The 24,484-nt window shown below is 40.7% G+C and overlaps 1 protein-coding gene across 3 annotated transcripts in view; it reads right to left on the minus strand.

Moving 5' to 3' along the window:
* Positions 1-368: 368 nt before the first annotated feature.
* The window catches only part of clcn1b (chloride channel, voltage-sensitive 1b), a 32,281-nt gene continuing 8,165 nt past the window's right edge, over positions 369-24,484 (minus strand). For 2 of the 3 annotated variants that reach the window (XM_085366463.1, XM_085366464.1), the window contains exons 2-23: positions 18,943-19,165; positions 17,859-17,990; positions 17,604-17,732; positions 17,336-17,469; positions 16,023-16,100; positions 12,820-12,898; positions 10,979-11,104; positions 8,963-9,047; positions 8,721-8,822; positions 8,174-8,258; positions 7,660-7,815; positions 7,456-7,525; positions 7,262-7,372; positions 5,497-5,710; positions 5,270-5,403; positions 3,833-4,014; positions 3,663-3,747; positions 3,487-3,569; positions 3,156-3,200; positions 2,934-3,038; positions 2,250-2,336; positions 369-1,960 (exon numbers count right to left, since the gene is read on the minus strand). In XM_085366463.1, coding sequence (XP_085222589.1) covers positions 1,505-1,960; positions 2,250-2,336; positions 2,934-3,038; positions 3,156-3,200; positions 3,487-3,569; positions 3,663-3,747; positions 3,833-4,014; positions 5,270-5,403; positions 5,497-5,710; positions 7,262-7,372; positions 7,456-7,525; positions 7,660-7,815; positions 8,174-8,258; positions 8,721-8,822; positions 8,963-9,047; positions 10,979-11,104; positions 12,820-12,898; positions 16,023-16,100; positions 17,336-17,469; positions 17,604-17,732; positions 17,859-17,990; positions 18,943-19,165 — 2,901 coding nt within the window. In that variant the 3' untranslated portion in view covers positions 369-1,504. Of the gene's footprint in view, positions 1,961-2,249; positions 2,337-2,933; positions 3,039-3,155; positions 3,201-3,486; positions 3,570-3,662; positions 3,748-3,832; positions 4,015-5,269; positions 5,404-5,496; positions 5,711-7,261; positions 7,373-7,455; positions 7,526-7,659; positions 7,816-8,173; positions 8,259-8,720; positions 8,823-8,962; positions 9,048-10,978; positions 11,105-12,819; positions 12,899-16,022; positions 16,101-17,335; positions 17,470-17,603; positions 17,733-17,858; positions 17,991-18,942; positions 19,281-24,484 lie in introns of those variants that run through there. The other variant, XM_085366462.1, reaches the window with a different exon arrangement.

The raw sequence follows: 24,484 nt of genomic DNA on the forward strand, positions 1-24,484 counted from the left end.
AAAGTCAAATCAATCATTCTCCAAACTTTTGTTTTCCATCTGCTAATCTCAACCTTCTATAAAAACATTTCCTTTTTAATGTGTTAAATATTTCTTCAGTGACAAAACCCACATTTTCAGCATTGCGTCTCAATCCAGAAACAAATGAAAATATATTTATTTTAGCATTTAGCTGGAAGCACTGCTGCATCCAGCCTCACTGAGAAAGATATTTAACAGCAGTAAAGAACTCAAATAAGTTAGTGGACAAATATAGTATTTATTATTTTTTTAAAAATTACAAACCAGTAATAATGATTTAGATTCACAATACAGAAAATACATAATAAACATGTTATAACAAGTTATAATTTTAAATTAACCTCAATCAGTAAACTTTAAATGTGTGATCTCTTTGACCCATCAGTCAAATTAATTAAGTCTTAATCACTATATTATTTCATTATAATACAATTCTTTACTGTCAGCTACCCTACAGGTACTTAAAGGTATAATATGCAGGATTTTCCTAAAACAGTAAAATCTCTCAGTTTTCCTTTACTGTTGTATTTATCTGCACAGACTGATTTAATATATTCTGTTTTTCCTGTTTTCTGTACATTCCTGGGTTGCAAGCATTGGGCAATGATTGTGTAGCCCCCAGCTAATAACAACAGGAGGGCGGGATTACATCACTGCCTCTATTTCTTTCCTCATAAATATTATAAAAGAGCTGTTGTGATGTTAGTTTTCATTGCATGTTTTCATTACACCAATATCCAAAATAAGAAAGAAATTTTAATAATTAGACTGGAATAACTACTACTGACTGGCACTCATGTTTTTATGGTTTCCAGTGTCACACACTGGGCAGTAGCTACTTAAAAACTACAGAAAGTATTAATGCAATGTTATCTGGTAATGTTATCATACGTGTTATAGTCATTGTCAACACCAGTTTATAGCCTAGAGCCACACCTAATTCACACTAAATTAAGAAATGCAGCACCTTCCCTGCTGACTTGTGTGATTTCTGCTTCAGAACTCAATCATTGTAAAACAATTAGAAAATTATGCTTCATTGCTTTTTTCTTGCTAAAGCTGTTCCCTCCATCCTCATTCTCAAGGCCAAGTTTACAATAACTGACCATTGCTGCATATTATACCTTTAATGACATTAACAGATCTTAATACATGTGAAAATCAGCTGTTTTCGGCATTTCAGAGATACGCTTGGAAGATTGAACTTCGGTGAAACGGTTGTCAGCAGTTCAGAAGACATGGGAAAGCACCTGAGATTTTAAAGAGTGGAAAAGTGAAACTATCATCAGAATAGAAAAAAATATCCTGTACTAAAAGTTTCTTGAGCTTTGTGTGCACCAGTTCCTCCTGCCCACCGAGAGCTGAATGTCTGTGACAGCCGCAGGTGGCTTTGACTCCTCCATCTAAACTGCAGCTTTGTCTTTTCGGAAAAGGAGTGACATTAAAAGAAGGTAAAAGTTTTTCTTCTTGAAAGCCACTTCTCCTAAATGGGCTCATCAGAGTCCTCGCTCTCCCTCTCCTCCTGCAGGGAGGACAGTGTGAGGACAGGGCTTGTGGCTGACATGGGAGAGGCAGGGGCTGACGGCGAGGTAGAGGAGGAGGTGGAGGGGGATGCTGCCTCCTGAGCAGGGCCTTCGGCCCCTCTTGTGGAGGTGGAGCTACTATTGCTCTCCATGGTGCTGGGGGAAGAGGAAGCAACGTCACACCCAGGAGCTCCTCTTGAAGGCTTCCCTCGGGAATCGTCTTTGGACTCCCTCCTCACCAGCTCCCCTTCCCTTCTGCTACCCTCCCCCCACAGGTCTCTGTCCTGTGTTGGCGAGGAAGTGGTGGATGAGGGAGGCTGGTGCTTCTTGGCTTTCCTACTGGTGTCTCTGAAACTGGCCAGAGGAGGACGAAGCCTCACCCCGCTCCGAGTTGAGCCCTCTATGGCTTTCTGCAACTGTTACAAGAGTGAACGAGGTTTAAACATCCACAGAAGCAAAAAAAACAAAACCCAAACATACCACGAAGCAGAGCAACAACATAAGATCATTAAAGTGAACATCCAGCGAGATGAGTTGTGAGGGCGGTTAGTGGAATAACTGCATGAATCAGAGCGTAAAGAATGATGCACGCGGTGACAGAACAGCTCACAGCTCGTCATGCCACATTACCGGATCAAATCCAGAGAGGTGACAAAAAACAAGCCGATAAATTAAAACAAAATGAAAAGCAAAAAGTGACTTTACCTCTTTCAGTGCCACAACACCCACCAGCTTACCAATGCTGGTGACATAGGCGTGACTGAGACCCAGCAAGGAGAACAGAGTGTGGGTCTGAGTAATGAGAGAGGAGAGAGAGGACACGATCCAGTCAGTGTTAGATGTGCTGTACTGTGACAGTGTTCTGCTTGCATGACTGCACTGTTTCTCATAAGCAATTTTTCTGCAACAAAAGAGGAAATGCATGGCTTTGCTACATAGATGCATAATAAAAAAAATTCAAGTTTCAAAGTTTTATCATATGGACAAAGAACAAACAGGGCGTTCTGTTTGTTCAGACTCTTAGGCCAAGCTGAAATGAGTCTAATGTTTCATCACAGCTTTCAGAAAGCTCCTTTAGAGCTACAGTTGGCAGACAGGTGGACTTGGTATACACTTAAAAAACTGAAAACTGAAGCTGGGACAGATGAATCAAAAACTCACAAAGTCACACACAACAAAGCTGGTTCAAAGGGAGCATAGCATTTATGGGAGAGAGGCTAAACAGTTTGTTTCAGGCAGAAGATGAACTTGGATATAGTTTCAGTATAGTTTAGTTATGAAGAGTTTTTTCCCCCCGTTTCCAGTCTGTGAGCAGAGATCATGACATGAAAATAAGTCATAGTTGTAAGTGTACAGAACCAGTATGTGTATATGAGTTTTGATGATCACCTTATGCAGAGACGTTCTTTCCACCAGCTGAAATGGAGAGGGGTCTATGCGTATCTGCTCCATATCAATTGGTTTGTTCAGCTCTGCCTCTTCCCAGGCTTTGATCTGCAGCCAATCACAAAGCAGAGAGACGAAGGCGCAAACTAGGTTGTAATTATCAATTAGAGTGGTTTGTTGGTCCATCGTTGAGTATGAGGCTGCGCAATCAATAGTGTAAAGTACCTCCTCTGGAGACATGGTGTCAGTCAGCTGAGGGGTTGTGGTCTCCTGAGAAAGGTGGAGGAAGAAAGAGATGATAGACCAAATGATGAAAAGAAAGATAGATGCCCCCTGCTGGTTTTAAAGTATTACCTACTGCAAAAGTTATCACTAGGTCAGCTTCAGGTTATGCCCCCACCCCCCTCATCACATTATTGAGGCTGGCTTAGACTGCCATGCTGGACTGATATCCCTGTCTTAGCTGTCACTGCCAACTCAGTAGCAGATCACTGATGCACTGCTTCTTTGAGTGTTTAGCCTCAAAGCAATGGATACATAAGGTTGATCCCAGTACCTGAGTATCTGTCTGGCCTGACAAAGACGTGGAGGAGAAGAGTCTTTGAAGGGTCCTCCTGACAGATGGCAGCTTGCGCTTGTCTGGGGATGTGGTATGGCAACGCATGTCAGAGTAGAGACAAGTGACATGGATGAGCGAACCTGTCCCTGTATGTAGTGGAAATAACGTGTTACCTGAGTCTGTGTGGTTGGCGGAGGGCTCCTGAGGTTTGGGGGCAGGAACGGGTCCATTACATTCTTCCTGCACAGGAGTGGTGGTCTGATGGACACAACGCTGTCAGTAAGGGGGTTGCAGACACAAACAAACAACACCTGATGGTCAGGAATAGGTCACATTTTTCCACCTTGTCGGGGCTTTCCTCGCCTCCCTCCTCATCTACAAAGGTGAATGACTCCCAGCTGATTTTGGAGGCTTGACCCGGTGAACTTTGACCTCTTTCAAAGACTCGTCTTTGAGGTGAAAGCCACCAGTCCAAGAGGGCTTGAAGCTCTGTCCTCTCAATTGAACCTAGCAGAATCATAGATTCTGCAAAAAAGGAAGTTTCACAGAGAAAAAGTTTGGCATTCAGGGGGAAACTGTTGATACTTACATGAGATCAGCTTAGCACCAAGTCAGAAAAAATAAGTTTAAGGTAAAAAACGAATTTAATGGTCCTTATTTTCTGTCATAAATATATATATATATATATTGTTACAATGGATAATGTTGACAGTGGCCAAGGTTCCAAAAAAGAGGTGAGAGTAATCCCTGTTAGACAAAAGCTCAGGCTTCAGACAGTAAAAGCTGTTTTCTTAAAATTTTCTCTACTCTTGGCTCCATATGATATCATTAGGAGCTGATATCTCCCCAATATGATCATCTCATGGACACAGCTTTGCCTCTGCGCACAGAAGCTCCACCCACATGTGATTAAACCCTTCTGTTTACGAGGGCGGCCAATCAGAAGCTTGTTTCAGACGGATAGTCAACTGAAGATCTGCACCAAGGCTAAGAGGAATTATTTTGAACTGTTAATCATGGAAAGCTACTTATAGACCTGGTCTATCCCATTAGTACTAAGCCTTTTAAAAGCAAAATAAAGTATTATTGTTATGGTCCTGGGTCGGTGACCCAGTGTTTTTGGTTTTTGTACTTTTACTTTTGATTTCATCATGGTTTGTGACTGTTTGTGTTTTGGGTTTCTATCCTAGTGTTTCTAGCTCCCTAGTTTTGTGGTTCTGATTTTTAGGTTTCGTTCTTTGACCTCCCAGTGTTAATTCCGTGCTCCCTCTGTTCTGTGTCATCCCTACCTGTGTATTCCCTCTAGTGTAGTCTCTGTGTAAAGCCCGCGTCTCTGAGTCTGTGCCTTCGCGCGTGTTTTGAGTTTCCTGTTTTATTGTGAAAGTCTGTGTCTTATGCCAGTGTGTTCGTTTGTGTTTCCCCTGTCTCGTCTTGTTGATCATAATCAGCTGTGCCTCCCTCCTGTGTGTCGTTTCCTCGTTCCCTTCTGTGTATTTATAGTGTGCGTGTTCACTCATGTTAGTTGCTAGTCCGTCTCGGTTTCTCCCCTTCGTGTTTCTCCCAGTCGTCCATTCAGGTTCGTTTTGTTAGTCATTCCCAGTTTAAGTCACCTTGAGGTTTTGCTTTACTCGCTCTGTTTGTGCCACCTGTGTTAAATAAAGCTCGCTCACTTCCAAGCCAGTGCCTGCGTCTGGATCCTGTCTCACACTCATCACACGTCTGCCCCCGCAGCCGTGACAATTATGGCTCACAGAGACGGCAAAGATGTTGGTCATCCTACCTTTGGAGTCGACGATGGGGATGGTTTTCAGGGTCGTGGTGTCAAGCAGATGGTTTAATTCCCGAAAGGTGGCTTGAGAAGACAGAAATCTCACTTTGCGCACCATAATGTCCTCCACAAAGATGTTATACTTGCTGGGAATGACGGGATACAACAATAAGCACAGGTTGTCTTTCATGACAGCGATATGAAAACAAAATAAGGACTTTTAGGTATTTTAACTTTACCTTATGTGCCCAAGGGCCAGCTCAGGCAGGTAGGGTAGCTTCTTCACCTGGATGATGGAGTCGTAGAGAGACGGCTGTAGACCCTGCGCCACCATATTAGCTAAGATGACGGCCACCATCATGGGTAGGATGTGGGAGATTTGACCAGTGAGCTCAAAGCAAATTACTGCTGTGGAAACTGTATGTGTGACGGCCCCCGTCATCGCTGCTGCACCTGTGATGGGGGTGTGATATAATTCCTCCTGATTATTGTACATCGTCATTTTCAGAGGAATGGTTTTGTTTGTTAGTCCACTTAAAACTGACCCATGAGTCAAGCATAAAAAAGACACCAAATAAACCTGTTTCTATCTACACCTTAGCAAAGAGTCCATTTTGAATTGTATCTTTAGACACTTTGTTACTAGCAACCTTGAGTTCAATCTGCAAAAAAATGCAGGCATGAAGTCTATCTCAAAGTCATGCCTTTAATAAAGAGAAAAATATTCAGTAACGATCTGACACAGGACCTGATAAATGTCCTTCATGCCCTTCAGCTGATCATCTTCTGTTCACCGAAGCAAAAATGGACACAGAGGAAGGATGGCTATCAAGAAGCCATTATTAAGGAAGGGAAACGGGTAGAAAAGGCTGAGATATATGAAACTGATGAATCCAAATTGAAATTTTTGGGTCAAATCATCATCTGTACAGTCAACTTAAATGTACTTTTATTCAACCAGCAAGTTTTTTATTTTGTTTTTTTATTTTATTTTTTTCCCAGAACGATGCCTCTTCATCGTCTTATCATCTTTTGGGAGACGCCTGTGTCATTTCTGGTCAAAAAAACCAAAAACTTGCCTGTTGAATAAAAGTAACTTTAACTCAAAATTTACCAGGGGTATGAATAATTATGGGCTTGACTGTATATACAGAAAAGGTCAGGAGAGAGGTACAACAGCGAGTGTCTACAGCCGTCTGTAAAACACTGACAAGGCTCTGTCATAGTTCAGGGCTGTGTTTCAGTCACTGGTGTTGGGGATTTTACAGTGAAAAGTACAGTGAGATTTTGATCCACCATGTAACACCATCTGGAAAGTGTCTGATTGGCACTAACTTCATTTTTCAGCATGAAAGTGATCCCAAATGCACCACCAATGCAGTAACAGCATATCTGGATAGAAAATAGAAGAGCCTGGACCTCATCATTATTGAACCAGTGTGAGATCATCTTAACAGAGAATGGGACAAAAGGCAGGGGAACCATCCTGAAGATTACTTAAAGAAATTATAAGAAAGTTTGAAAGAGTTCAGACTGTTGAAACTTTTACTTTTAAGCTCGTTAGAATTGTACAAACTCTGTTTTCTGTGTATTTCAGTGTGGTTGAATGTTTTAGTAAATCACTACACCTATTTCAGCTAAATAAAACAAACCATCAATTAGCTTTGAAAGCATTATACTATTTATGACACAGTAAATCAGAAACCTTTAGGAGCGTCAAGAGTTTAGCGGTCTTGAGAGGCAGATAAAGTACATCTAGTTTTAAAAAACACTCAGTTGTTATCAAATGTAATATTTTGTAATGACTTTTTAAATTATAATTTGTTTATTTTAGCACACAAACTGATCATTTGGCATGTTGGGGGTGATTTCTGCTGCTAAATCTGCAGCTTGAACAAGAGAATATAAAACACCAAAAAAGGAAAGAACTTTTCTTAAACTTTTCTTAAATCTACAACTCTTCAAATAGCCTTTGGGGACCTGGGGGAAGGTTAACAGACTGACCAATGACAGCGTAACCTCCTGGCAGGATGCGGTAGACTATCCCATCAAACAGGATTCCATTTGGGAACAGAGTGGCCATGATCTCCCCGACAAGGCGACCGAAAGCAGCTCCTTGAGGAGAGAGATAAGGCACTCTGGTAAAGACAAATTGAACTGAAGATCAGCAGGAGACTCGCATTACAAAATCCTCTTACCTAATATGAACACCGGCATAAAGGCACCTGAGGGGATGGGCATAGTGGTGGAAACTGCTGACATCCAGAACTGCAACACAAAAACAGGATCAAAGTAGGATCGAGACCGATCCCAGAGGTTTTTCACGCTATCGCACACAGTGCTTTTCAAGGCAAAACCCACTCCATACACAATGTGAGGAGGAGGCAAGAAGGAAGAGATACCTTCATGATGAAGAAGAGGAGAAGGATGATAAAGACACTGACACGAGGATGAAGCCACGCGGCAGAGCGACCCAGGCCGGGGGGAGCAGGGTATTCTGAGATTTTGGTCCAGGTGAAATTATCAAAGAGTGAGTTGATACACTCTCTAGGCATCAGCTGCAAGAGGAAACACAAACACACAGAAAAAAATTGTCCTAAACAAGGTTTACATAAACACAAAATCATCACATCCTGATGACGCTACATGTTCATAATAAAAAAACCTAAAATGTGACATGTAGTATAAAAAATATTCAGGAAGAATAGAAATTATATATGTTCCAGGCCATTTACATTAAAAGAACAATCCTATTAATTTACAATCATGCGACAGACAGCCACACTTTCACAGGTAAGGTTTTAGTGTTTGCGGACTTAGTGAAAAGTCATCTGATTCATATCAGGTTTTAAAAAATACCACCAGAAATGAACATGAAAAAAGTCAGAGAATTGATGAAGATTGATGAATTCTGACCTCTCCAGCCATAAACTGTCCAAATCCAGGAGGAAACGTGATGGTGGCGATGATCAATGTCACTGCACCTGGATAGATCAAACGACTGGGACAACACACAGACGGAGACACACACGAGTTCATTAAAAGCAGCAGTGTATCCCCAGAGGACTACAGTTGTCTTGTCATAGAAATAACCAGTGTGTGTGAACCAGCGCTGATTGTAGAGCTCTCTTGATGCTGCTACTCTCTTTTCTCTAATGGTGAAGACTAATGTTCCCTGACTGTTGAGTCTCAGAGGGTAAGTGAATCTCCCCATTGAGTGAATAACTGGCTGAAAGGTTGTTAAGGCTTTGCTGCTGTCCTGACCAGTGTTGTGAGACTGATGAGTTTGGAGAGTGGAGCTGAGAAACATTAAGAGGAATTGGATTTAAATGCACAAATGGTTTCAGTTCCAAGAAACAGTTTCTGCTACCAGAGTCACAGCAGTTTAAGGGCTGAGCGCCACATTAATCCACAGCAGCGGGGAGGTCTCTGTTATGTTTCTGCGTCTGTATGGGGATCTTACTGTTTGGTTAGAAAGCGTGTAAGAGCCGTAGGCCTTCTCATGAAGAGAACCACCTGTCTGTTCAGGTAAACGAAGAACGCTCCCAAAAAGCCGCACGAGATCCTGAAAGACGAAAGAAAGCTGGGTTAAGGAGCAAGGATGCAGCTTTTACGTGACTATCTCAGATTAAAGGAACCTTGCTGACTCATATTATTTCAACACAAACACATGCAGGCATGCAAGTGCTCACAAAGTCTCCTCACCCTATTATTGCAAATGCAGGCAGCTCTTGAAGGTCAAAGGGAAAATCCATCCGAAAGTTTGTTTTGAAGAGGGCTGTGATTGTGACTGAGAGGAAGAGAGAAATAACTGTTTCCCACCAAGTGAACATGTGGTCTCAGTCTGTCATTCCTATGCTAATACTTTGACAACAGGGACAACAAGATAAATTAAACAAAGTATAACAATAAAAAACAAATACTCCAGTCCACCTGATGAGTCTGAGCCCATATTTAAGCTCCCTTAGCTGTTTTTATGTCTCCATCAACTCCTGAAGGAAACAAATGATTCTTTATGTGGCTCGTTTCAGTCCACAATGTGCTGCTATGTAATATGCAATGGGTTCCCTAACTTTTAAAAACAACTCTCTCTCTCTGACAGTTTATTAGGTACACCTGTTCAACTGCTTGTTAATGCAAATATTGGCTCATCCAATCACGTGGCAGCAACTCAGTGCATTTGGGCATATAGACACGGACAAGACAGTCTACTGAAGTTCAAACTGAGCGTAAGAATGAGGAAGAAAAGTGATTTAAGTAATTTGAACATGGTATGGTTGTTGGTGCTGTACAAGCTGGCCTGAGATCTGGAATTTTCCCATCCAACCACCTGCAGGGTTTGCAGAGATTGGCTGCTTGATACCAGAGATCAGAGGAGAAAGATCACACTGCTTTGAGCTGATTGGAAGGCAGCAGGAACTCAAATAACCAGTGATTATTTGAGCAGAAGAGAATCTCTGAATGCACTTTATGTAGATGGGCTACAGCAGTACAAGGCCACACTGCGTTTCACTCCTGTCAAATAAAAACAGGGACCTGAGGCCTCACCAACATTGAACAATGGAAGATTGAAAAAACCTTGTCTGGCACAATAACATTCAAACATTAGGGTCAGAATTTAGTGCAACCAACACGATTGCATGGATCAGTCCTGCCTTGTATCATCGTTTAGGCTAATGGTGCTGGTGTTTTAATGTGTGGGGGATATTTTCTTGGCACAAGAGTAACAACTGAGCATCATTTAATCACCGCAACTTACGTGAGTATTGTTACATGCCATGTCTATCCATTCATGACCACACTGTACCCATCTTCTAATGGCAGCTTCCAGGTAAGTAATGTGCTATGTTACAAAGCTCAGATCCTCTCAAACTTGTTTCTCGAATATGCCTCCACAGTCAACATTACTCAAACCAATCCAGCACTTTTGGTATTTGGTGGAACGGGAGATTCACATCATGAATCTGCAGCAGCTGTGTGACGCTATCATAATAATACAGGCCAAAATTGGTGAATCTATGCCATGAAAAATGAAAAAAAATGAATGAATACTTTCTGAAGGTAAAAACAGCCCAACCCTACCAAGGTGTGCCTAATAAAATGTCCATTAGTTGTATATTAAAAGAGCAGTAAACAGTAAAGTTGCAGGCCTGAAAACCAAAACAATGAAAACAGAGCTTACAGATACTTAAATACTTTGAGGTACTTAAATACTTTGAAGTATTATACTTAAATAATGTAAATACTGATTAACGGAGCTTCAGTGAAGAAGATTCATGAACAGTGTATTCTGAAAAATCGAACCTAATCTAACTGGTTATGTTTGCAATAGAGAAAAAAATTCACCCTGGCACATTTCTGTAATATTTTAACATAAATTCCATGAAACTGAGGTTTCAGACTTTAAAAGATGAAGATTTCCCAAAATCTGTTTGGGTAAGAGTGGCTATGTAATGATCACCCCTTTCTGAGTTATATATTATTTATAAAATTACACTGGAAATGTGAAAATATCTAGTATTGTAATAAAGAGACAGGGTCACCTGAATGCAGCTTGTAGGGATTTTAGGCTACAGGGCTGCTGGGCTGCTTTAAGACTGCGATGATGTATTGAAACATCAGCTGTCATATTCAGCTACTTTTAATAAACAGCAAGCTCAGCTGTCTTTTTTCCAGTAGTTTGTGTATATCTGTTGAATATGCATTTCCTCTGCTTCTCACCAGCATCCTTGTTCCAAACAGACAGCACCCGGAATATGAAGGCACTGAATGTGGCGGCAAAGTATCCCCGCCAGTAATTCCTCACCGCAAAGTAGGTAGACGTGACCTCAATACTAAACAGCACCCCTGGTGATGGTGGATCGACAGAAAAAAAGGGGAGGAAGGACAGAGGGAGAGGAGGGATTACAGAGAGGAAGAGCAATGAGGATGGGCAGTGAGAGAAAATGAGGGGGAGGAAGAGGAGAGGAAGAGAAGGGAGCGAGAGAGAGAGAGGACGGTATTATGAGTTAAAGCAACACAATGAATTCAAAAACACTTGAAGCTGAGGGTGTAATTATGCACACCAGGAGAACCACGGGGAGTTAACACACATTCAAACGCAGCTAAACACACACTTACATGTAGTCTCGCTCTCTGACACACAAACAGAGACATAATCAGCATGTGAAGCTATAAAACAATAATCAAAGCTGTGTGAAGCTTCTAAAAAAAGATTTAAAAAACATATTTTGGGACCAACATTATGTCAGCAGTAAATACATTCTAGTTTGTTTTGTATACATCTAGTGACTTAAGTATAGTGCTGTGCAAAAATTGTAGGCATTTCAGAAGTTTAGATTCTTATCTGTCACACACCCATCCGCCCTCGGGGAGAGCTTAATCGTCCCAAAATTATTCTGCAGCGTGACAACAGGGCCAAACAATAAGCCGCTGTCATTAAAAGAGCCACATTCGACAGTAAGAGCGAGCCTTGCAGAAGACGGTCTGTCCTTAATCCCCTCAGCTCAGCATTACAGGAAGAGACAAGAGACACTGAGACAGACTAATTACCCAACAAGCACCTTGAAAAGCTGAGAAGTGGTCAAAGTTAACTAAATACTATTCACGGCATTATCTTTCAAACTTTCCTTTTTTTTTTTTTTAATGCCTAAAACGTTTGCACAGCATTCGATGTTTTGTTGACTTTTGTACTTTGGTTGGTACTTCAGCTCATGATTGTTCGCACTGATAATTAATAAACAGATTATTAACCTATTCAATAAATGATCTATCAAAAAACTGGGATCTTTACAAAGCTTTTCATTAGAAGAGTTTAATTATTGGCTTACTAACTTCAGCTGATTGGACCGTTGAACTGTTTAACCTCTGTTACTGAGGGGGATTTATTGATTTTTAATATGAACCAGTATTGAGTCTTTGAATTACTCACACTCTTTATAACTTTCAAGTAACACTTTATAAAAAATGGAAATTCAATATATTTTATTTGAATTTACAGTGTAATACTACAAATACTTAAGGGCATGTACACTGCAATAAGGGGGTAAAAAGTCAGGTTTTTACAGGAAACAGAGATAATTTTACTGTAAGTAAATTGAAGCACTAAGTACTAAGTTTAGTCTTGCTAGGCAAGATCAATCCACTCCATAATTTGGCCTAAAAAGTGTATTTACAATGTGAGATGGGGAAGTATTACCATGAAATTATGCAGAACGTTTATCATTGTGGTCACAGTCACTGGTTTGGAGGAGAGTACCTTGTAAGAGTACATATTGCTTCCACTGAAGGTGTGGCTGACCTGTTTGAGCTATTTGATTGCTCACATGTGTATCTCTTAAAATGGCAACTAAGTGCATATTTGTCACTGGTCTTCAGTAACTGTAATAGTAATGCTCACGTTCAATAATTCACAAATCAGACATATTATATATGTAAAGAAATAAAGACAAGCATAATGTGTCCCCTTTGGGAAACAAACAGGTCTAAGAATCTGATCCAGTACAGGAGGACGGTTGGTGCAGAGGTTGTGGCTGAGAGGCAGTGTGGAAGATGTACAGTACCTCCTAGTGGAGTGCCAAAACAGCATCCCACCCCCACGGCACAGCCAACAGTCAGTATATCTGTGTAACCATAAGGGTTCTACTGACACAGAAAACAGAGGGGGGGGGGGGGGAAGGTGGAGGGGTGAGTCACAGAGTGAGGGATGAAAGGCAAGAGATGATGAGGGGTGGTGGTGGTGTTGGGGGGGGGGGGGGGGGGGAGGACAATAACAAGAAACATGAGTGTTGACAGAAAGACAGCAGAGTGAGTCGGAAAGAGGGGGAGAGAAAAAAAGATCAAGGTGGTGAGGACAAGAGGGGGACACAGAGGGAGAAATGACAGAAAAGAAAATTGGAATAAAGTGAATAAATAATGTTCACTAGAGTGTGATTAGAAAAGTTATAAAGGAGGGGAAATTACACCACGAGGATATGAAGCAGAGGAGGCGCATGCCAGTGTGAGTATACAGACTTTGAGGAAGCAATTAAGCAATCAGGAAGCAAACCAAGTGGTCACATTGTCCTTGGAGACAGATCCCTGCAACTGATTGCAGACTGAAAATTGAAGGTAGCACACATGAAATACTTCCACTGATTATTCATGACCTTGAATGATGAGCTGCTGTTTAACTTTTTAGGATAGTTTTAAAGGAATAATCTGCAATTCTTGTCTTTCTGCTGAGAGTTAACGTGCAGTGAAAAGTATTAGCCCCCTTCCTGATTTCTTACCTTTTTTTTTGCCCATTTGTCACCCTTATGTGTTTTAGCTCATCAAACTAATTTTAATATTATACAAAGATAACCCAGGTAAATAAAAAATCCTGTTTTTAAATGATGATTTCATATTTCAAGGGGAAAAAAGCTATCCAAGCACGCCTAGCAATTGTCCCCTTGGTTAAATAATGAATTAACTGTGATTACCCACATTTATGTTTTAAAAGCTGAGTTCAGAATGATATCATCATTTAAAAACTGCATTTTGTATGTACTCAAGTTATCTTCATATTCAAGTTTGTTTCATTTGCATGATCTGAAACGTCTATGCATGACAAAAATATAAAAGAAAGATAAATACTTTTTCGCAGCACTGTAGATGGAAAAATTTATGCCATATTTATATATGTATGCTAAACATAAAGCTTAAGCCAGCAGGCAGTTGAATTAGCCTAATTCAGTCTTAATGTACCTTCTAGCAAATACAGCTAATTCACAAGTTCTCATTAAATTTGTCTGAACCATATAAACGACTGACTGTGGGCTATTGTGCAGTAATTCAATTCAATTCGGTTTTATTTATTTAGCGCCAAATCACAACAAATGGGGCCTCAGGGCACTTTATATTATGAGGTAAAGATTCTCCAATAATACACAGATAAATGCGTAACAACATCAACATCGGGGATTCAAATTCAGTTATCCCAACTACATTTACAAAATCCAATATTCACCTGACATTGGTCACTTTTGTGGTGTTTAATGGAGCCTATTATCGCTCCATATTTTTATTATTGTACTCTGCCAGAGGGGTGCCACAGTTTTGTAGCACTGTCACCTCACAGCAAACAGAAAGACTACGGGTTCGAAGCAGCTGCAACCAGCAACAACTGGGATGGGCTCCAGCTTCCCTGCAACCCTTAATTGGATAAGTGGGAAAAAAAATGGATGGATGAATGAAGTCTACTAGAGCAGATCTTCATGACTGAGAGAGCAAACTAATCCTTATTTATCTTATTTAGCTGGCCCCTCAGCTCCTAAACAAGCCTCATTAGCTCCAATCCCCCTCCCTTTAAAGCAGCTATTTTTCTGATTTGCTACCATGTACAAACAAAAGGTTTGAGGAACATCATACTGTCATATTTTCATGACAGACAAGACAGAACAGTAAGTGCCCCCTTTAAAAGCCACCTCGTGATTTAAGGAGGCATCCATACAAAACATCCATACAGGGCAATTTGATTATCTGCACAGTTGTCAGCAAAAACAAAGTGGATCTGCGCTCCATATTTGTTTTATTCTACATCCTCGGCCCTGACTGCTAATTTGTATTTCTTATCCTGACCTTTGCATCACGTCCAGTCAGAAAGAAAAGAAAAGCAGCTCTTCCGTGATTTTGCTTTCATATTTCCTAGAGTTTAAATGTGGATTGTGTCAGACTATAACCTTGTGAAAACACACTATGTTTCAGTAGCACAAAATGTATGCAAATGAAGAGCCAGCACCTTTAAAATATCCATTGCAGGTGTAGCATTGATACTGATTCTAAATATAAATGTTTGAATAGTGGTTTGGTTCACTTTCAAGTAGTGCAGCACACTGATGTGAGGCCAGTTTTAACCTCCAAATTAATTGTAACTGATGTTTCTTGATGAGGTCAAAGCCGACCGTAGACCTGAGGCCGAGCGAGCAGAGCGGGACTTGCCTCCGATCGGGGCACCGAAACAAGTGGCTACTCCTACAGCACACGCACACACCAGCAGGTCCTGGTTATGGGAGCCATTCTGGGTTAAAGGTCAAGGGTGAATGCAGAGATGAATGAGAAAGCCAAGGGGAGGGAAGGGGGGGGAGGGAAAGAGGGAGACAGGGAGGTCACTGTTAATACACATGCCAGACATAACGGTCACACTATTAATACAGTGAGACAAACACAGACGAGGCGTGAGGGGGCGAACCAAAACAAAGACACGGGAGAAACGGGGAGGGGCTGGCGTGAGCTGGATGACAGAGACAAAACACAGCCACGGGGTTCCCACTTTTTCATTAGTGTTAAAGTTCTTTCAAAAATTTCAGGGACTCAAAAGTAGCTTCATTTAAAATTCTATAATTAAGGGTTCAAGTTCAAGGACCCTGATATGAATGCTCAACACTGACCTGTTGATATTACAGTTACAGCGTTCTGCTCTCCCAATCATCGTCTATCATGGTGCTATGATAACATTTAAGAAACAAAGCAAGGTTCTCAGGGATGTTGAGATAAATGGCACTAAATTTAAAATGAGATAATTGTACATATCTAGAAATACCTGAACTTTTTCTGTTTTTCAGATTTTAAAAAATAATGAGAAAAATAGTGGGAACCCTGTAATTACAACAAAGATGTCAGCAACACCATAAGTTATTACAAAAACACTGCATTCTTCATTTAAATCAGCATGTTGACTGTGGTCAGTAAAGAGATGGGGGGGTTGTGGGTAATGTAGTCGGCTTTGGTCAGGGGCTCAGCTTACCTCATAGACTCCAGAGAAGATGGACATGAATCGACTCAACACTGCGGCGCAGATGCTGGCAATGTGGACAAAGGGACCCTGGGGGTGATGGGAGGACATTACTGACACAGATATGAGTGACGTGTAATGTTATCTACAGAGACACAGAGTGCTGTCTGTAAAAACAGAGAGTCTAAACTGGGACATATTTTATCAGAACTGATAAATCACTGTGTAATTACTGGATGTGACACTTTCCATGCTACTGTAATAAGGAAAACGAATGTGGTTCTTTGCTGAGGACTGGAGTAATTTGCCTCAGTCCCGTGAGAAGAGGGCGAGAGGAACAACATGACAGAAGATGATTTATTACCCCCTCCCAGTTGGAGAGTGAGACAGAAAAAGGACTGAAGATGTGGAACAAGATGCTGAATGAGTGGGGATAGACACAGAAGCACACAAGTAGTAAGGAGGTGAAAATACGTGTTTGCTTCAGTGCTGGATTTAATGCAATGCAAAGCAATGGGCTAGAGTCTGTAGTAATACAACCTGTTAGCTTTGCAAACAATCGCTTATTAAGCTGTTTTTTAAATATGTGTTATTATTAACATATTACCACATTTTCCTTCTCTTTTGCAGTGAGGAAAGAATAATATTTTTCTACATCCCTGTGAATCCTTGGCATGCATAGTGGAATGTATCTAATCCTACAGTTGTGTTAGTGCTGTAGACTGATGCAGCTCCTGGGTCTGCAAGATGAAGCCAGTGCACAAGTTTCTTAAAAGTTCCCTGTTGTATAAAAGTCTGTGATAAACGGCCCTTTTTGCTCCTTAACCTCAGTAAACACCCATGACGCCTATTAGTAGATAAATCAGGTTTATGCCTTACACACTATTATCCAGCAGAACCTATGGTGAGTGCAAATATTAAGATCAGCTTTTGTGACGACAGACAGGGTGGATGTTACATTGCTGAGGTATTTGAATTATTATCATTGAGTGTATTTGAGCTGCCAAGGAGCTCTATGTCATATTTTTAAAAAACATCTGTAAGCTAAAACACTGGTAGTGAAGCAAACTGAGCAGATGAATGATGCTGGTGCTAAACCTGTCACTCTGAGGGAAATGAATAAGCTTGTTCCTGTTTTATGGTGGAGGAAATGCTGCCAGTACCAACTTGCTTTGAAATGAGGTAAAGTTAACATAGTCAGAAGTAGAGCAGTAGAGGCTGATCTACTCTAAAGAGTTTCCTCAGTCGGAAACGCTGTAACACAACTGATCTTGTAATGTAACACGATAGTTTTTAAAGTAATGTTGCCTAACACGGGGGTTTACCTCTTTGCCCACAGGCATCCCACTGCCCAGGCCAGCGGTTAGGCCGATGACTTTAGCTATGAAGGCTTTAAGGGTCAGATATTCTTTTAAGACTACACCTCTCAGGATGGTTTTCAGCTCAGGGATACCAGAACCTGTATTTAAAAAACAGAGAGAGAAGTTATCATGTCAGTACTTTACAATAGACAAAATGAGAAAAAAGAAGCAAATACAGGAGGAAATATAATGAGAGAGGATAATAGAGGCTGACAGGTGATGGAGGGCTTACCGATGGCCTGCGGGGAAACCAGGTGACAGAAGAGCGAGGCGAACATGACAAGGATCATGGGATACGTAACCCAGGCGAGGTACTGGAGCAGTACATTGTCCTTAAGCTCCCCATGCACCCATTTATAGGCTGCAAGACAGAATAACAGTAGAAACAGAAAAAAACAAGAACAGGAAAAAAAGCACATTACACAAAGGAGCAGTGCAGAGAAAAACTGGAGATTTGAAATGGCAATAATCTCCATGACAGCTCTACCTTGCAGGCTCTTGGCACTAGCATAGTCCATACTCCAGCTAACTAGAGCCATAGTCAGTCCCAGAAGAACCAGGAAAATCCAGTCCTCTCCCATTTTTGTCACTATGTAGCGCCGCACACGAGCCAAACAATCTGGAACAGAGAGATAAAATCAAAGAGTCAGGGAGTCACTTAGTGAGATCATGGATGAAACAGATGCAGTAAATAAAGTAAATGTAGACTGATAAGTACAGATTAACTCAGTCAAATAGTCAACAAATGCAACATGAAAGATCACAAAGTCAAAGCAGTGTAATTATTTACACAGATAGAGGTGACACTCCTATAATATAAGAATCTCAATATTCCCTGCACTAACTCCCACTTGATACAAACTGCATATTTATTTTCCTTCTCAAAATCATTGGAATTGGCTGAAACAATGACGATGAGGATCCTGATTTGAGGGGCCCTCTAGGTCAGTTTAAAAAAACTCAGACAAAGCTGCAGTCACTCAAAATGTATTAAAGTCAAAATAGACATTACAGCAAAACCTAAAACAGCAGCAAGAAGGTCAGAGAGGAGACTCAACCTCCCTGACACCATGTCAACATAAATACACACCAACAGTTCAACTCTGTGCACATGTTCACAATACTGAGCACAACTCCTTCAAGTGCTTACTCTAAAGTCCCTCTTATGTCATAATCATCTGCATTTATAGCCTCCAAAATATAGCTACAAAATACCTTCTATACCTTAAGATTTGGGTAAATGTTTTGAGTCTTGCACCTTTAGAGATTTTCTTTTTATAACTCTGGGTAGGTTACATTTAGATACCCCATCGCAGTAGCCCTTAAGTTCAAGTGGTATTAAGTCTAAGTGCCTCGTGTAGCCTGATTAAACTACCGTGCTGCCTCATATTTTATGAGCTCATCATGTTGCATGTAAAATCATAATGTGCAAAGTAACCAGAAATTGAAACCATTAGACAAATGCAAAGCTTCACTCTTTGAAAAGTCATGTAATAAAACAACAAAGTGTGTGGAAGTGGCAAAGCAGCCAAATGTTTCCATATACATTTTCATAACCACATGCTGGTCACCTTGGCATTTGGAGTAGGGACGAGGCTTCTTGGTGGAGGAGGCATGGCTGTGATGCGACTCCAGGGTCACAGGGTGCTGATGATGATGCCGCCGGCCGTGGCCTTTGCGGCCTGTGGCTGCGGTATTGTCCCCTGCCTGTCTTCTCCATTGTCTCTCTGTCAGTAAACGGGCAGCCTCCCGTCGGGCGAAGTTTCCCAGCTGCTCCCTGTACTCTCCGTAGAGCTGTAACCAAGGGGACACACTGGCAATCACTATGAAACGAAAAGCACCCAGTCGAGAAATCATGTGTTTCTTGGGCTGCACAGAAGAGAAACAACACGCTAGAATGGAGAGGAGGGAGAGAACGAAAAACAGGCGAAATACCTCTGACAACTGAGACTTGGAAGAAGGATAAAACTGGATCTAGTGTGAAGAGTCTTGAGATAACGAGAAAGAGATGGGGAATGTGTGGCGTGTATGTAAGGGATACACACCAACCTGAATAGCCTGACAGACAGAAATAGACAAAATGGGCATAGAGATTGGAAAATCCCCGCCCTGAGCAAAGGAACGGTCTGGAAAAAAGCCAGAGGAAGATATTCGGAAAGAGAGGACATTCCACACGTTCCACTTCCGACTGCGTGTGCATTTTACACCTATGACTACACAGACACCTACACACATGCTGTCAAACACACACACATACATTCGGTCAGCTTGCACCGGACTCGTTAAAACTGTAGAAGCTGTAAAATACTGCAGATCCGGATGCAGCTATGGTGTGTGCAACTGAAACCTACAGATCACATGCATCCCACCACACAGCAAAGCAAGAAACTGAATCATACAGAGAGCTGGCTGCCACACATTTCTGTCTCATGTTCACACAGGAAAGGAGAGCGGCCACATCCAACCATGAGGCCCAACTAGGACAAAAGCTCGGCTAACTGAACATAATTATGTGCTGGTGAAATGAAAGAAAGGTGAGACAAAAATCCACATCTTCTCTAAAAGTCTTTACGTCTACAGAGCACAAGTTCATTTTTCTCCAGTTCAAGTGCACACAAAAAACAGCCTCACATAACCAGTCCACTGCAATACATGACTCACTACAACCACATGACAACGTGACTGATATAGAAGTTTATAATTAATACATGAATATACCACATAGCAGGTGGCCAAGCAGTTACTGCTGGAGGCTTTTGAAAACCTTTGATGCCTCTAAATCGTCGAGGAGGTTATTTTAAATCTCACTAAACACCACAAACTGTTATTCAGAACAATGCTGCACCACTAACAGCTTAATACTCCTGTCCTTCAGCCCCGTAAAACCTGAGCTAACAGCAGGAGAAACAAAGTATTGTCAGTTATTTGTTAATATGCAAAGAGCTGGTTGAATATTACCTCCTCAAAACGGGTTGCAAGAGTTTGCATCACGCGGGAAAACGTATATTTAAAGTAAGTTACATACAAGTTTTTCTGTGTGATGTGAAGATGGAAACTGATGAAAGTTTTTGCAACGGAAAACTTCTCCTGAGTTCTGCTGCGATTATTTCTTCCAAAGGTTATGTTTTTTGACAGCAACTGAAGGTACCGTCTTGTTTCTATCTGCATACACCCACTGGACACTTTATTAGACACACCTGTTCAGTGGCACAGGCAATGGGGATTTTATTTATATAATACATTTAATTCATTATATGTAAACTGAGTAGCACAAAAGATAAAAATACAAAACTCCATTTAGGTTTACAGTGCCTCAAGACAATGAAAACAGCGAAATAAAACATTAAAAAACGCAGGTGTAGACCTGTGTGAACAAAAGAGTCTTGAGTCTGTTTTTTGAATGTTGGCACAGATGTTACTGATCTCAGGTCAGCAGAAAGCTTGGAACAGGACTACAGGAACTGAAAGCACTCTCAGCTAAAGAAGCAAAACAGAGAGGTGGAGTGTGCGGAGGAGCTTTGTGAACATGTGAGATTACCATCTAAGATCAAACAGACTGTCAGTCTCTGACTTTTTGGACCAACAACAATATTTCTGTCTTGTCTCTGTTCAGTTCTAAAAAGTTTCGAGACAACCAGCAGTTGATGTCATTAATGCAGCTCATTAGCTAATAAACAGAGGTCAGATCTTCAGAGGAAACTGATAGGTACAACTGTATATCATCTGCATAAGAGTGGTAGGATATATTATGATTCGTTATGACAGTACCAACTGGGAGAATGTAAATTTTAAAGTCTGTGAAGGTTCTCAGTCATCCAGGTCATCGTAGTCAAAGGAGCTTTCAAAGAAAAGCGTCTGGACTTCTTTAAGTTGCTTGAAGACGTTTCACCTCTCATCCGAGAAGCTTCTTCAGTTCTGGCTGATTGGGACCCAAACCCAATTTCACACCTTGGCTCAGGCAATTAGAGGATCATCAGGGGGTCCTTTTGTCCCTCTGTGGGGGGAAACTCCCGCTAGGTTTAAATCTGGGACTCTCCACCATTTGACCTTAGAACTGAAGAAGCTTCTTGGATGAGAGGTGAAACGGCTTCAAAAAGGTGTCCAACCAGTACTAGCAAGGTGTATCTAATGAAGTGGCCAGCGAGTCTATAAGCACATAGGAGGATCTTTTCCTATCACTTTTTTAAATACAGAATTTAATTTAATTTCACACAAATGTCTGTCCAAGTTGTGAACAATGGAAGAACATAGTGAGGGAGATCTTTATAACAGAGAGGATGATTTTGTCGCTGAAATCTAAAGGAGGCACCTTTTTACATGAAAGTGTGGGAGAAATGCAGGACTGAAGAGGACTCAGATGGTTAGGCACTAAGATAATATATTATGAAATGTTAGATTATTGTTTATAAATTTGTTCAAATTTACTGAATAAATAATTAACAAAGAAAAAAACCCTCCATGTTTGTTGTTAGAGTTTTGTTCTGTTGCTCTGACGATGGAAACAACCTAGGTAAGGGGATTAAGTAAAAGAAATAAAACATATGACAAGAAAATAGAGCTGTGCTAAAAAGATATCGTACTGAAGAATTTTCTGCTGCAAGTAAAGATAAAACGGTCTCCACTCATGACACTGACATATCTTATTTTCCTTTCTTTGTCTACAACCTTAAAAATGAGGAATGAATCCGTCAGTGAGCTGTTTGTGATTGTTTATTGTCTGCACTACAAACGAATAAAAATGTTCTAATGTGAAAAAACATGTTTTTATTTTGGGGCAAACCAGTTTACCTTCACATTTTGCTGCTTTAAAGGCAACAAGAACTCACATACTTTTACAGTTCTTCAGTCTAGCAAAAGATCACAGAGGTCACTGCTGATTACTTTCTAATTTCACCGCCTGCAAATGTATCACACAAATAACAGTGACCTCTGTCATCTTCCGCTGTATGGAAGAACAGGGCAGGTAAACAAGCCGTATTTTCATACGTTTATTAAAAAAACAGCAAATATTTAACAATATGGTTTTACAATACAGGTTTCTTGATTTTATATGTCAAAGTACACAAATCAGTAAAATGATCAATCGGTAAAATGTTGGAAAAGAGAGCTACGAAAAGAAATAGAGATTCAAATTCAGTGCATGCATATGATCCAAAGTGAATTTTGAAGATTAGAGAAAGACAGCAGAGGGCTGTGTAATTAAGTCATGGCAGAGAAAACAGAAAAAAAGAATCAACCTCTGACGAGCTACAGCCTTCGGTCCTCATGTCTTTACCTGGTTCTCATCACCTGTCTGTTGCATGATGCTGCAGCAGCTCTGTCTCTGTTCTGTCTCCGTGTCCTGCACTGCACGCAAATTCACCACTGCACTACACATTAGCACCAAAGCCCTAATCCATCAACATCATCAAACAGCCGCTGGCACCAGACAGCATCAAAACCAGGGACAGAAACAACAGGAACCTGTGCACTGTTCATAGAGAGAGAGGAAAAAATGTGACCTCTCATGCCCTGCCTCAAGGAAAAGAGAAAAATAACTGCAGCACAGTTGATGATGTCTTTCAAGCTTCTTCTTCCTAGTGTCTATCCTTGTTGAATAGGTGTGTTGCGTATGAACACGGCTGACAGATCATGACCATTGTTTAAAAGATAATACCCAACCCACTCCCAGATTGAGCCTGGGACCCATTTAACATAGTTAGACATTTTTTATTCTACACTTTCCCTCAGTTCAAATGAGATCCAGGTTGCCTTGAAGCTGCTGATGGAGCCTCAAAATGAGCCGAGTGACCTTCAGATGTCTGATAAGATTTTTTTTTCACTACCACACTGTGAACCTCAAACGAATTACAAATCTCATGTTGTGTAAATATAATCTTTAAAAGTAAATATCTTAACATATTCCTCTTGTTTTAAAGTAATTATTTTTAATTAACTGGAATTATTACTCAGCCAAATCCCACTTAAGTATAATTTTACTGGTCTTATCACTTTCACTAAAGAGGTTGTGTTTCTGGCAACGTTTGTATGTGTGTGTGTGTCATGCTGCCTGTAAACACGAGAGCTCGAAAAGAGTTTAATGAATTCTGATAAAACTTTGTAGGGGTGCAGAGGGGATCCATTAACATTTGGCTTACATTCACCAAAGTCTTCAAGGTCAACTTGAGGATTTATTGGTCAAAATTCTTAAAAGTGTGGTGTTTACTGTCAACATATAGAAAGTACTGTGTAAGGATTTAAAATATCATGCCACATTTGACCTCTGACCTCTCATTCAAGATCAACAGATCGATCAAAGGGATAAATCAGTGATTGCTGCTATTAATTATTTAATTAATTAATTAAGTTTTATATCATCTACATAGTGCAGTGGATGCACCTCCTTCTTCTGCTGAGTTTTATTTGTTTGCTTGCTCAAAATCTCAAAAAGTCTAAAATCTTTGTTGTTTCAATCTCTTTATCTTTGTGTTTTATGTTAGTTTGGGGTTTTTGCATTTGTCTTCATGTCACAATCAAAAACAAATTCAACAAGTGTGAAAAGTTTATTCAAAAATGTCATATTTGGGCATTTTTGGACTATTAATAAAGAGAAATTCACGATGTCACTTTGGGCTTTTAATATTTCTGTCACAAACTGAGCCGCAGCTCCTGCATTGTCAGAAAGTCACCTGACTGTGAAATGGTGAGACATAAAGACAAATAAAAGGTGAGAGCAAGCACGTCTCAGCAAGACAACAATGCCGACTGACAGCGTGAGAAAGACACTGAAAGCCGCGATTTATTAATGTCAGGTGACTTTGCTGTTTTCATCCCTCAGCCTTATGTTTACACTGTTTCGCATAACCTTGCATGTTCATTACACACCGAATCTCACAATCAATCATCATCAGTAACCACAGTTTGTCCAACTTTCACATACTTTTTGCACATTTTCTGTTGCCATTGTTTGGCTCCCAAATGTGGAATGACCTTCCCACTCCAAGTCAAGAACACAAGGACATATCCCTGCCTCTCCAAACTCCTCTTCCTCCTTTTCCCACACTTGTTTACTCTCCATGAGATTCCTGCGTAGCTCTCCTTGCTTTTTTCTCGTTAATCTCCGCGGACACACGG

Source organism: Diplotaxodon limnothrissa, linkage group LG11 (assembly GCF_057381915.1).
Source record: "Diplotaxodon limnothrissa isolate DT_005_m linkage group LG11, D_limnothrissa_male_GT1.1, whole genome shotgun sequence".
NCBI lineage: Eukaryota > Metazoa > Chordata > Actinopteri > Cichliformes > Cichlidae > Diplotaxodon > Diplotaxodon limnothrissa.